This window comes from Mustela putorius, unplaced genomic scaffold (genome assembly GCF_011764305.1).
Source record: "Mustela putorius furo isolate JIRA1106 unplaced genomic scaffold, ASM1176430v1.1 tig00003898_pilon_pilon_pilon, whole genome shotgun sequence".
Classification (NCBI taxonomy): Eukaryota; Metazoa; Chordata; class Mammalia; order Carnivora; family Mustelidae; genus Mustela; species Mustela putorius.
The window spans coordinates 2,293,997-2,308,050 of record NW_025422047.1 but is presented as its reverse complement, the minus strand read 5'-3'; the positions used below and the strand labels follow the sequence as shown (position 1 = coordinate 2,308,050).

Below are 14,054 nucleotides of genomic sequence, written 5' to 3'. Positions count from 1 at the left end.
ATTTATAATAGATAACATTAGGGTGACAGAGGTCTTAAGCTCATTACCAAAAGCAGAAATCATAAAGAAGAATGTTGATTGAGACCAAAATTTATTTCCAAGATTTAACAGTGGGTTGAATTCTGAATATATATATACAGAACTCCAATAAATCACTTTTTAAAATAACACCCCAACAGAAAAATGCAATAAGGATAAGAATATGCAGTTCACAAAAAAAGATTTGTAGCAAGTAAAAGTCACTAGAGTGTATATTCACCTCTGATAATACTCAGTGTGGAGTAGTTTTAGGGAAATTTTATACTCATGCAATGCTAGAAGGAAAGCAATTTGGTGAACAGATTGTCTGTATGTATTAAAAGCAGTGTCCTAACTCTGAAGAATTTGTCCTAAAAAAATAAATGGGCAAGTTTGCAAGGACTTATATACTGAAATGTCTATCAGATCTTTTTCTTTTACCGCATATTATTTTTAAAATGAGAAAACAACCAAAGGATCTGTCAGTAGGGCTTAATTACATTAGTCCCTATTCCATATAATGAATAGGCATTAAGTACAATAACATTATAACTTCATTTACTGACAAGAAAAACGTTTATGCTATATTAAATGAAAAAAAAAAAAAACTAGGTTGTAAAATATATAGGGTCCTTTTTTTTTTTTAAGATTTACTTATTTATTTATTTGAGAGAGAGAGTAAAGGTGGGGGAGTATGGGCTGAAGAGGGAGAGGGAGAGAGAGAACCTCAAGCAAACTCCCCCCTGAGCATGGAGCCCAACACAGGGCTTGATCCTACAACCCTGAGATCATGACCCAAGATGACATCAAGAGTCAGATGCTTAACAGACTGAGGCACCCAAGCGCCCTGTCCAATTTTATTTTTTAAGAGGTACAGCAAAACATGGAAGTTTATACAGATAATCTACATAAAAAGATCCAGCAGCATATACACCAAAAGGTTGGTTGGTTGATTGTTTCTTTATCTATACTAGTAGAACTAACACTTAAAGTTAGTTTGCTATCAGTAGACAGTGGAAAAATTCATACACATGTAGCTGCTTTTCTCTCCTGTCTTCCAAAGAACTAGAAAAGTTAAATGGAAGAGGTAACTCAGGCTGTGAGAGTATCACCAAGAACTAGAATATAAATGATTTTTCTAAAGGTGTTCCTGAATGGTACCTTTGCCTTTAAATGAAAACCAGCTTCTTGTCTTTCTTTTTTGATTCATGTTATGTTTTATATTCTTGTTTTACTTTCTTCTCTCATCTAATGCTTCTAATTTAGTCTCTACTGTACTGGACAGAGCAGCCTTGTGTGCACTTCCACACTTTCAGATTCAGCTAAGCATAAACATAAGCCAAACCCACCAATTTGAGACCCCATCCTCTTCCCACTTAAAGTGGTCTCTCTATTAGGAGAGAACAAACAGAAAAAATACTAAGAAGTGTGAGGAAAAAGAAAAAAACATTGCCCCAACATTGAGAGTGCACTGCAGTACGGCTAGATACATACGCTATTAGACTGGATTTTCTACTGGCTTCTTAGTCGGTGACCTTGCTTCTTTGTAGTAGTGTTTCTTTTATACCTACAGTTGCAGTACACTGCAGCAGAATATTATTGATCTGTATTAAGACTGTTGTGGACCTAGAAATATTAAGCCTTTAAGTGGGTAACTTTTATTTTATGATGAGTCCATATGTTGCTAATACATTATAAGTGTCAAAGAGAAGTAATTACCAGATACTCTTTTTATTTATCAGTGTTAACCTAGGATAGGATTATTCCTTAGTTTTATGAAAGGTGTTCACTTGTCCAAGTTGACTTCACTTCTTGAGGTGTGATAAGTGAACAGTTGTGCCACTTACTCATTCTTTCTACAAAATTGAAAAAGGAAATAAATGCATAATCTTGTCATTTTTACACTACAGAATCTTGGAGAAGCAGAATATGTGGTGGCACTTTTTATGTATATGTGTTTACTTGGTTATCCTGCTGATAAGATCAGTATTCTAACAACATATAATGGGCAAAAGCATCTTATTCGTGACATCATCAATAGACGATGTGGAAGCAATCCATTGATTGGAAGACCAAATAAGGTAATTTTGTGAATATGATATGTTCTGTTATTCATCATGTTGGCAAGATGGGAAAATTTTATTTATTACGAGTTATTTATATTGTTCTACTTTGTCTCTTTGCTATCTCCTTTTAAGACATAAGAGAATAAAATAATAGGAGCTATAAATAATTCTCTAGCAGTCCTGTCTGACAGCGTTATTGGTTTACTATGAACTTCTGTCTCAACTACCACATTGGAGATTTTGTTGATGGTAATCAGAAGTAAATGATCCTGAAACTTTTTGTTGGTAAAAGGAAGGATAATAAAATTACATTATTTATGTACTGTTACAGTAGGATTGTAGCTTTTTAAAATTATTTTTCAAAGGTATAATTTGTACTGTTTTATTGGTATGTGTGGGAGAGTGTTTTTTCTTGAGAATAAGGGAAGATTGTAGAGCACCTTTGGACCTGAGGATTATTTTTTTATACTTTTATTTTTTGTGTAGTATCAAGTACGATGCTTGATTATTTCAATAAAAGGCTGAAAGTTTAGAATAACAACTGTATTACTAATGATGAAATTAAGACTGGTTGTAAACATGGCTGTATAGAAGCTCTTTCACTTTTTCTTGGAAATCATCCAAGAATAGCAGGAAAATGGGAGGAGGGAAGGACAAATGATATTTTTAGTGAGATGACACAAATCAGAGGACTAAGATCAAGGAGAAAATTAGGAAGAAGAGAATTTAGAGGACCAGGCTTGAAAGTACCAGTGGAAACACTTTCTGAAGGTGAGTGGCATACTCTGACACACAAGAGCCATGTTCCTGTTACAGAACAGTGGGTATGAAATTGCGGTGAGCAGGAGCCTTCCTGGTCCCAAACTGGTTCAAAGAAGCAGAGCCATGCTCCCCCAAAAGCAGACTTGTCTCTACAGTAGCAGAGGCATGTAGCTGGCATGTAGCTAATCTAAGAAACCACTTATTCAGTGATGAAGTAGAAAAAGGAACCTAGCACGAGCTCAATTTATATAGGAAAAAAAGGAGGACATCAGAACATACCGACAAGACATTTGCTTCAAAAACATGTTGGTCTGGAACAGATGAAAACTTTGAATACACATTTGGCTGTGAATTTTAAAATGCTTAATGAAGTAACCATTTCTGTTGGGGAAGGCTACAAAGCAGAGAAATTTAATAACTCAGGAAGAGATGAAACGTGAGCTGGAAGAAAATAAAAACACAGAAATGGAGACAAAGTTGAAAGGAGAACAAGGACATACTGAATACTCCACATAGAAAGTGCAAATGAGAAACTAGTAACTTTCAAATGGAGACAGCTTAAAAGTAGAAGAACCTCAGTATCTGAGTCCTTTTATTTATAACAGAAAAACTTAAATAATGAAGGAAAGTCTCCCCACCCCCCATCTCCTAACAAGAAGACAAAAGTGAAATGGTTCCAGGACTGGGTTACAGAGTGACTCCATGGTGTATCAAAGACCAGGGTGTTCATTTCATCCTCCTCCTTTGCCATTCTGAGTGTGTGAGCCCAGTTCCCAGACAAGCTCTCCACATGGTCGGGTTGGCAACAGAAATTTCCAGGGAATATATCCCCACATAAGAGCAAAAGACTAAAATCCAAAATATACAAACTTCTGTAACAGTCATTGTTAAATAAAGACAGCCCAATACAGAATTGGCAAACGAATAGTCACTTCACACGAGAAGATATAGGAATGGCCAATAAGCACATGCAAAGTGCTTACCATCATTCTTTGTGTCAGGGGAATACAGATTAAAACTATAATGAGGTATACTGCACACCAAATAGGTTGGCTAAAATTGACAAGATTCACAGTGCCAACACCGGTTGTTGGCAAGGATGTGGAGCAACTGGAATCTGAATCTAGAACAATGCTAGTGAATGTGCAGAGTGGTACAGCACCTTTGGAAAACAGCTTGACAGTTTCTCATGAAGTTAAACTCACTTACTGTACAGTTCAGCAGTTTCACTCCTAGATATTTATTCAAGAGCAGTGAAAACATAGTGTCCACAAAAATACTTATACTATGAATTGTAGCTTTATTCAAGATAGCCCCAAACCAAATGCAAACTGCTATAGCCACTGTGGAAAACAGTATGGTGGTTCCTCAAAAAGTTAAAAATGGATCTACTCTTTGACCCAGCAAAGAATACAAAAGCACTAATTCAAAGCAGTACACACACTCCTATGTTTATAGCAGCATCATCTACAGTAGCCAACTTATGGAAGCAGCTCAAGTGTCCGATTGATAAATGAGTAACGTAGATGTGAGATGTGTGTGTGTGTGTGTGCGCGTGCGTGCATGTATATGTGTATGTATATATGCATGCACACACAATGGAATATCATTCAGCCATTTAAAATTAAATCCTGCCATTTGCAACAACATGGATGGAGCTAGAGAGTATAATGCTAAGCAAAATAAGTCAGAGAAAGACAAATGCCGTATGATTTCACTGATGTGGAATTTAAAAAATGAAACACGATCAAAGGGGCAAAAAGACAAATTAAAAAACACTCAGTTACAGAGAACAAACTGATGGGGAGGAGTATGGCGGGTTGGGTGAACTAGGTGCTGCGGATTAGGGAGTACACCTGCCATGACAAGTATCAGGTGAAGTGTAGAATTGCTGAAACACTGTACTGTACACCTGAAACTAAAATAACACTGTATGTTGACTACACTGAAATCAATTTTTAAAACAAAAAAGCCCCAACCAAAAACAGTCCAAATGACATGAATGGGTAAATGGATAATCAAATATGGAATATTGTTCATTGGAATACTATTCAACAGGCAAAAGGTATGAATTTCTAATGGACACAACACATGGATGAATTTCAAAAACATGCCCAGTGAAAGAAGCCAAACAAAAAAAGTATATGATTCAATTTTTAAGGAATTTTAGCCCGGCAGAAAGTAATCTATAGTGACAGAAAGCAGATCAGTGTTTGCCCAGGGCTTAGGGATACAGTTTTGACTACAAAGGGGCCTGAGGTAATGGAAATCTTCATTGTGGTGCTTATCTAGGAGCATTTATTGTCAGAATTTATCAAAGTAGATACTTCCAAGTGAATGCATTTTATTACATGTAAATTATACTTCTGTGAAGTTGATTGAAAAGAAATGCTTTGTAAAATTCCTAAAGGTATGGACCGTGAATTATAGCTTATGCAGATAAAGCACTTTTTTTTGTTGGATTAGTGAAAAAGAAATAAATGCCTGAGTGCCAGTATTAGACTAAAACCTGCATGAACTTTCCTAATTGTATATATAGTTTCAAAGTGAATAAAAAGTGCTATGAAAATTACTTATTTTTTGTGTGTCAGAAGGTGCTATCCGTGAGAACTAAGAATATATCAAATAATAAGTGAGCATACGGAGTTATACTGCTGGGCATCAAACTGGGATACCAGGTCCCTGCGTCCAATGTGTTGAGCAGTCTAGTAGGAGAAGACTGTTTATTCTATAGATAGTAATTTGGTTGTCATTAGAGGTAAAGATCAGTGCTATAAGTGTAATAACAGGAACATAGCCTAATCTGGTTACTAAGGTTTATTTCTTTGTGTTCGTTAACTGATTTTCTCAGTTCCAAGTATATGATCATGTTTCCTTTTCAGGTTGACTATCTTAATTATAAGATTTTTATTTTTGAAATATTATTTAAATTCTCTCTCTAGAGTTTTATTTATTGTGCTTTTGAAAATATACCTTATTTCCCATTTTTTCTTCCTAGGTGACAACTGTGGACAGATTTCAAGGTCAACAGAATGATTATATTCTCCTTTCTCTCGTAAGAACCAGGGCAGTGGGCCATCTGAGGTACATAAAGAAAACTTTCAGTATTATTGAAATTTATTATCTGCTTCAATTTTGAACTTCTTATTAATTGTTATGGCAGCATTTGGCTTGGCAAGCTTTTTGTTGGAGTATAACAATATCAGATTCTTGCAGAGTGTACTATTGTCATTGCTTCTGAATTTTTTCAATCTTAAATATTTTAGTACATTTACTTTTTAGTCTTCAATAACACTCAGAGATAGGATTTTATTAGAAAATCTTAGTATCTTATATTTGTTGGAAGCAGTGTCAGAAATTTAAAAAGGTAAGGTGGTAAAAGGAGTCTTCAGAGTACATTTTTCATTGCACAGGATTTCTGACTTTTTTTTCCCATGCAGTCTTTCAGCTTCACCGTTAGAGAATAAAGAAACCATTTGTTCTTCCCGGATTAGGAACTGTCAAAACAAACAATAATCTATTTTTATCATTTATTGTGATGTATTTATGTGCTAGAGATTTATGGGAATAATATATTCTTATTACAAAGCAGCCATTCAGTTTTATATAAACCTTCATCTCATACGACTTACTAACAAAACTAATGAGAGTTTGTTTTATTATTTTATTTGGTAGATATAAAGAGAAAAGTCTCTAAGCTCTCTCCAAGCTCTCATAATGTTGTCATTAAGTCAAAATCTATTTGGAGCTTAGCCCAGTGATCAAGTTGCATCAAACTGATAACTTTTATGTAAGAGTAAACAAAGATGTAATGTTTTGAGAAATTGTTTCAAAACTATTGCATTCTAAAATAGTTTATTTTTGCTTACTTACCAAACATGTATTTGGAGACAAACTTTTCTAAAAAGCATTTCCTTTTCCGCATTAAGATTTATAGCTGCTGCTTGAATGGGGCATCATTATGATTTACATAATTAAAATCTCCCAAAACTCACAGTATGAATATACGAATAATGCCTCGTCCCCTCCCCATCCTTTTTCCTACTGTGTCATGCTTTTGCCTTTTTCACATTTAATGACTTGACTTCTTGTTCCATAATTCTAATGTAGCTACTTTAAATCAGTGCATTAGTCATGATTCCCCTCCTCCCCACAAAAACAAAAACATGAACATAGAGTTTAGTGATAAAGCAGTAACTTTACTTGGTTTAACTAATCACTTGATATTAACTTAATGTTTATTCTGAATTTCAGTTTTTAAGATGCTTAACTTTTTATTGCCATAGCTTAACAGGGATATTTAGTAGAGTAAGTAAAAACAAAAACAAAAACAAAACAAAGAAGAAGAAAAGCTGCATACAAATGTTATTAATCTTGAACTGTGCTAATTTTGTTTCCCAAAGGGATGTCCGTCGCTTAGTGGTGGCCATGTCTAGAGCCAGACTTGGACTATATATCTTCGCAAGAGTATCCCTCTTCCAGAACTGTTTTGAACTAACTCCAGCTTTCAGCCAGCTTACTGCCCGTCCACTTCATTTGCATATTATTCCAACAGAACCTTTCCCAACCAGTAGAAAGGTAGGCCTGCTTCTTCATTGTATAGAGCAGCACTCTCCAGTAGGTGAGCCCAGTAGCTAGGAACAGCATTGCGTAGATCAATCCCCAGTGGTTTAGAGCGCTCCCTACACTGTGGAACTGAATTAGATTTTCTGTGTAAAATAATAGTACATGCTAACGTTTATTGAAAACTCACTATGTATCAGGCAATTAGCTCTTCCGTATTAATCCCATTTTATGTATGAGGAAACAGGATTAGCACAGTTAAGTAGTTTGGTCAGGCATCTCATAGATGGAGAATCCAAGATTTTAAAAGCCAGGCAGTGTGACTCCAGAACGCTGAAGAAACCTACACTTCAGAGGACATAGGAGGGCACAGCAACAAAGGACCCACTCAGAAGTGCCTCTGCCCTCCCTCCTTATCCTTGTGCCCTTCCCTGTCTGTCCTCCTTGCTCCCCCTTCCCACCCCTTGCCCCAGGCCCTAGATTTCTTTTGCATAAAGAAGCAAATACTTATTTTCTTATATTGTTCTCTTTCTTTCATAAAGGTTAGCATGCTAATCTTTAGGTTGTGACTTTGGGGCTTTGCATTTTTAATGCAGTGTCTTAGAGGTCCATTTAGATTTTAAATAAAGCTTTTTTTTTTTTAATTTTTACTTATTTTTTAAATTTCTTTTTAGTATTCCAGAACTCATTGTTTGCGCACCATACCCAGTGCTCCATACAATACGTGCCCTCCTTAATACCCACCAGGCTCACCCAATCTCTCATCTCCCCCTCCAATTTCCCCCAATAAAGCTGTTTTAAATGTTCACAGTACACTTCATTCCCTCCCTCTGAAGAAAAAGAGGAAATTATGTGTGTTTGTTTTTTAAGGCTGAGTACATTTTTTTAAACTTTTTTTCCTTGGAAGTGCCTCTCTGCAGGAATAGAGGGATAAGGGTGGAATGATATGATGAGGTGGGGCCCTGTGAAGCCTTCAGTGTCATCCTCCGAGGTCTGGACATGATCCTGTAGCCCTGTGTTTCTCAATCTTTTGTGGGCTGATTATTACACAAGCAGGCTCCTAACACAAGGTCTGAGGCACAGCCTTCTTATGCAGAGGCCGCAGGGACGTATCTGGGGGCACATGAAGGTCAGGGAGTGCCAGTGAACAGAAGGCTTGAAAGCCAGTGCTTTATCCGACACCTGGGGTGCTAAGGGCTAGGAGCAGCTCCCTATCTTCTGCTCAAGAGACTGTGTTGGAGGCAGAGAGGGCCACACAGCTAGGGCTGTGTCTCAGAAGAGGCAGCTCCCAGCGGACCCCGGGAAAATACGCAAACACACACAGAACCTCCCATGTTGTGAAGGCCATGTTTTGTAGTTGTAACAGCAGTGCTGTCTTTGCACACAAGTGTGACCCTTGCAGAAAGTGACTGCTATCAAAAGAATACCTGCCTACATGTAATACTGCCATCCTGCTTAATTCTGAGAAGTTCTATTTAATACACTCACTGTTGCTAATGTTATGTGTGCTGATTTGTTACTTTATGGTAAAAGCCCTTTCCTTGATAGAAGTTTTTTTACCTTTATGGTCTTCTGAACTGCATCTATACTAAGAAGGGGTGAGACTTTATAAACATTTTATAATGACTATAAATAGGAGGTGTGTTCATCTTTATTCTAGGATAGTTTAGGGAGAAGTGCAGATTGTTTACGGTCTTCATTTGCTTTACCACTTTACCTGCACTGGTGGTTGTCGGAAACCACTGCAGCAGCAGCCCACCCGTTCTCTGGCAGACCTACTGAATCCCAGGCCCCGGCAGCCGGCCGCACACCTCCACAAGTTAGCAGTCTGCCCCAGACAGTTCTGAAACATACCACGAAGTTTGGACTTTACTATTTGACCATGCATTTTATTAGTTAAAAAAACCTTTTTAAATATCAACCCTCATGACTAACAGTCTGTGTTTTAAATAATAGTAATGTTAGCTTATTTTTAAAGAAACATAAATAGGAAAAATAGTTTTAGTATTTTCCTTCTGAGTAAGCTTGAAAATTGCCTTTGGAGCATACACAGTATTAGAGACCATGCTTTAGGCCACATTGACTTTTCTCTCTATTCAAATGATCCTATAGCTCTTGCTCTTCCACATGGGTTCCTAGACCCAAACTCCTTATCTTACTTGCCAGCCTGATATTAAAAGGTGGTAACTCTTAATTCTCTTTGAGTCTCTACCTTTTGCTAAATTTAAATTGAATCCCTTCTCTTTATGAAGTCGTTATTGGGCTCTCACTCACACTGACATCTTAATGTCCGGGTACTGTTCTGATGTCCTCCAAACCCTAGTAGTGCTTGTACGTAAGATGGAGACATGGGCATCTGGAATGTTTGCTTTTAGCATATCAACTTTCTCACTGTCCTTAACTTTTTCTTTGCTTTCTAGAATGGAGAGCGACCATCTCACGAAGTACAGGTAATAAAGAACATGCCCCAGATGGCGAACTTTGTATACAACATGTACATGCATTTGATACAGACCACACATCATTATCATCAGGTGAGTTTTGTCAAAATTCATTCTTATTTTTCTTGTACAAAGAATCTACTCCTTTGAAGACTACATCTTTAAAGTACTCAGTTCCTCATGGGAAACCAGCTAAACCATCCAAGGTTGTTGTTAATTCATGTAATATCCATTTTTTTAAAACACCTTTGTGTAGATATAATTTGGCCTACAATAAATTCCACATATTTAAAGCATATAATTTAATATGTTCTGACATATGTAAATACCTGTGAAACCATCACCACAATCAGGATGGTGAACATACCCATTATCTCCAAAAGTTTCCTCATGCCCCTTGGTAACCTTTCTCATCCTTCACCAGTCCCTTTCCTGACTTCTGCAGGTAACCAAGGATCTTACCCTCGATCTGTAGCCCCTCTTTACTGCCAAATAGTATTCCATTATAGGGACCTACCAGGTGTACCCATTGACCTGTTGATGGACATTGGGGTTCTTTCCACCTTTGGCTGTTACAAAGAAAGCCACTGTGAATATTCTTGTCCCAGTCTTTGTATGGGGAGCGGGGCGGTGGAGTGAAGAGGGGCGCGTGGCGCACGTAAAATCCCTAGCAGCAGAATGGCTGAAAAATAGAGAATACGTGTTCAATGTTTTAAGAAAGTGCCCACTCATTTTGCCAAGTAGTTGCACCACATTCCCAGCAGCAGTGTTTGAGAGCTGTGGTTGCTCCACATCCTCATCCACACGTGTTATGGGTGGCCTTTTTTATTTCGCCATTCTAAACGGGAGGCTAAACGTGTAGAGCTGCTCCAGTGTTCTGGTTGAGTGTGGACAGAAGCTTTGTGCCCGGCCATGGTTTTTTCTGAAGGCTTATTCCTCCCCAGCCCTCACACATCTCCTTGACTGAGGTTGGCCCTTCAGTTGTGTCAGTCAGTCCTAATCAGCCACTGTTTTTGCAGAAGCTTTTTTTTTTGCCAAAAAAGCTAATACATTTTCATATTATCTTCTTCTCTGAAGATCCAATACTTTGATCTTTGGAGTCAGCAAGACCTAGGCCATTGCCATCAGAGTTATGTTTGTAATATAAAGTGGCCAGCAGTGTTTTAGAGCACTCTGGATTGAACAGTATCTATTAGTAAGATAATGTGAGAGCTTAGCTTTGTAAGCCAGTGTTTTTTTCATCTAAGTTCATATTGATGTTTTCTTTTTTTCATTAGACGTTCTTACAGCTACCACCTGCTATGGTAGAAGAAGGTGAGGAAGTTCAAAGTCAGGAAACGGAGTTGGAAACAGAAGAGGAGGCCAATCCTGCTCAAACTGACCTATCCGGTCTGATAGATGCCACCTCCAGTCAAGAATCCTCAGCCTCTCCGAATGAGATCACCTGCAGTCAGACCGAGAGCACCCGCACTCAGACGGGAGCTAGGTGCAACCCAGAAGCCACCCCTGCTGCATCTGATGTCACTGCTGCTGCGGCAGGACCTATAGCCGTACCAGCAGAGGCACATGCCCCTCAGGATGTCACACCGGCCCCCCAGGAGACCAAGTAGCCCAACTGTGGCCTTTCTTGGGGGAACATGGCTTTCATAAAGTCCAACTAAAGCTACTTTCTGTATTTTATATTTGCTTCTGCTCTTTTAGGGTACTAATTTGTGTTCAGTCCTAATTTTTGGTCACCAATCTCAGTGTTTGTCTTCTTGGATATATTTAAAAGAAAATTGTATGTGTGTGAACAACTTCAGTTTAATTTGTTCAGTCAGAAGGACAAATAGCCATTCCTTTGATGTTTTTATAATTGAATGTATCTGTAATTATACCTACATTAAAAGAATTTTCTGTAGAATACATAAGACATACTTTCTATTTTCAGTGAACTTCTCTAAAGAAAAGGACAGAATATACCAAAATTAGCTCTGAACATCCTTAAGTAAATATTCAAATTGGGAGGAAGTTGTTTCTTCTCTCATAGTATCAGAGACTCAAGTTGTATTTCCTTTTTTCCTCCCTTCCAGATGTATTTTCTTCCTCAAAGTCTCATTATGTGTTAGAACCACCTAGGATGTCTGTTTATTCTTGGGGCCACTCTAGACTGAATGAAGAGTCAGAATTTCAGGGTTAGAGCCCAGGTATCTGTATTTTAGCAGGTGCTCCTGATGTTTGAGTTGCTGGCAGAATGGTATCAAATCAAGCTGTAAGGCTGAGCCAGGATGTGTCATGCAGCTAAGCAAGAAGAAGCTGGCAGAGAGCCCAATGTGGGGCTCCATCCCACGACCCTTAGATCATGACCTGAGCTGAAGGCAGAGGCTTTAACCCACTGAGCCACCCAGATGTCCCAGATATCTTATCTTATACCCCAGATATCTGCTTATCTTGATAGATAAGCAGCCACAAGGTGACCTTAAGGTAGAATGTGCTCGAGATTTGGGAGGGCAGAGGTACTAGGACCTTGCTACTCAAGTGGGGTTTGCAGACCAGAGGTACCAGCATCCGCTGAGGCTCGCTGAAACTGAAGCAGTTTGCACTGTCCCCCAGATCTCTTAAGTCTGAATCTCCTCCCCAGCAAAGTGCCCAGGTGATTTATATGCACTCTGTAGTTTGAGAAGCATTATTCTCAGATGTTTGTACTGTCCTCAACACGAATGAGCGAGTGATAGAGGATGATCAAGTACCGATAAATCACTGATAAAGTTAACAGCGAGTGTAACCGATGTTTTCTGACAGGGGAACCTCTAACTTGCCCGCTTCTTCTCTTCCCCATTTCAGCGTCTGCTAGCGTGGCTGGTGGGGAGCATTTCCCTCAAGTATCCCCACTGGTGCCTCCACCTAAAGGCTTGACCATGTTCAAGGAACCTTGAACAAAATAGGCAAGCACGGCACAGGGCAGCTGACACGCCTCTGCTCCTGACATTTTGAAAGAATGAGTTTGAAAGGAGATGAAACTGAGAAAGTCAAGTCGATGACACTTTTGACTGACTAGTGTTTGCTCAGCTCTACCAGGCAGTGGTCAAGACGAGTCAGGCTTTCATATTATAAGGTGTGCTACTGCATCAGAACACAGCAGAAGGAAAGTGCATGCCAAGGAAGCGGGACTGGGAATCCTTGGTCTCTTCGTTACCAGAATAAGGATTGAGCCAGATAGTCTGTTACATAATTTCTCTGATGATAAGAATTTGGAAGCAGGTGTTGCGGGCATCTGTATGAGGAAGAGCACTCAGAATTATTTTCCTCTGTGAGTATTCTAGTATCAGCCTAAGCGAGAGGAAAGAAGCCTTATTACTGTGTTTCCTGGAAAAGATGAATTTTTCTCTCTACCCTTTAGAGGATCTGAATCATGATACCTGCAACTAAAATAAGCAAACAGTTACTCTGCTTTCTCATTAAGTAAGCCCTTTTTCCAGACACTATGTATCATTCTGTCTAGGTAGTGACTTGGCTTTTTTCTTTGCTGTTTGATTTTCTGTCACACTAAAACGAAAATCTAACCAGAAGTCGTTCACCTTTCTCAAAGAAATTTTAAAAGACAATGATGGTGGGATTTGAATTACTTTAAATTATTTTTTCACAAGAATGGTGAGTGAAATTATGGAATTTTTAAAGGAGCTTAAGAAATCAGTTCTTACTTTAAACAATGAGGAAACTGAGTCAGTCTTAACCAGGGGGGCAACTGTGAAAGAGGGTAGAATTCAAGTCTGCTGTCCTAGGACAGTGTTTTGTTTACTGTTCTTTTCAATCAAGCGTACAAGTATGACTGCTTCATAAATTCAAGAGTTTTCTATTGGGATTAGAGACACAGGTACTTCAGCCATGTGACCATTTCAGATTAGTGTTCTCATTGCCCTCCATCCTGTTTTTCAGATCTGAATATGTCATGATTTTGGAATTTATTTTTAAAAGCAAACCAAAAAGATGTATGCAAGAGAATGAGCATGAAATGAAGCAATTCAAATATTTAGACTTTTTTCCACAAAATGCTGAGTTAAGGAAGTTCATTACCAGCCGTTGAGAATAAATAGCTCCATTGATTTGGGCAAATGAATGAGTTGATCTAAACATTATCAGGTCTCTTGAAGTTAGTGTGATGATAAAAATTGAGATGTTGCACTAGATACAGAGAAAAATGGCATAAATGGGTCATTTGTGCTCC

General features: G+C 38.3%; 1 protein-coding gene across 1 annotated transcript in view; it reads left to right on the top strand.

Moving 5' to 3' along the window:
* Nucleotides 1–11,856, top strand: part of AQR (aquarius intron-binding spliceosomal factor) — a 93,232-nt gene extending 81,376 nt beyond the window's left edge. The window contains exons 31-35 of the mRNA XM_004751049.3: nucleotides 1,929–2,099; nucleotides 5,845–5,930; nucleotides 7,250–7,424; nucleotides 9,830–9,943; nucleotides 11,128–11,856. Coding sequence (XP_004751106.2) covers nucleotides 1,929–2,099; nucleotides 5,845–5,930; nucleotides 7,250–7,424; nucleotides 9,830–9,943; nucleotides 11,128–11,460 — 879 coding nt within the window. The 3' untranslated portion in view covers nucleotides 11,461–11,856. The remainder of the gene's footprint in view (nucleotides 1–1,928; nucleotides 2,100–5,844; nucleotides 5,931–7,249; nucleotides 7,425–9,829; nucleotides 9,944–11,127) is intronic.
* The last annotated feature ends 2,198 nt before the right edge of the window (nucleotides 11,857–14,054 follow it).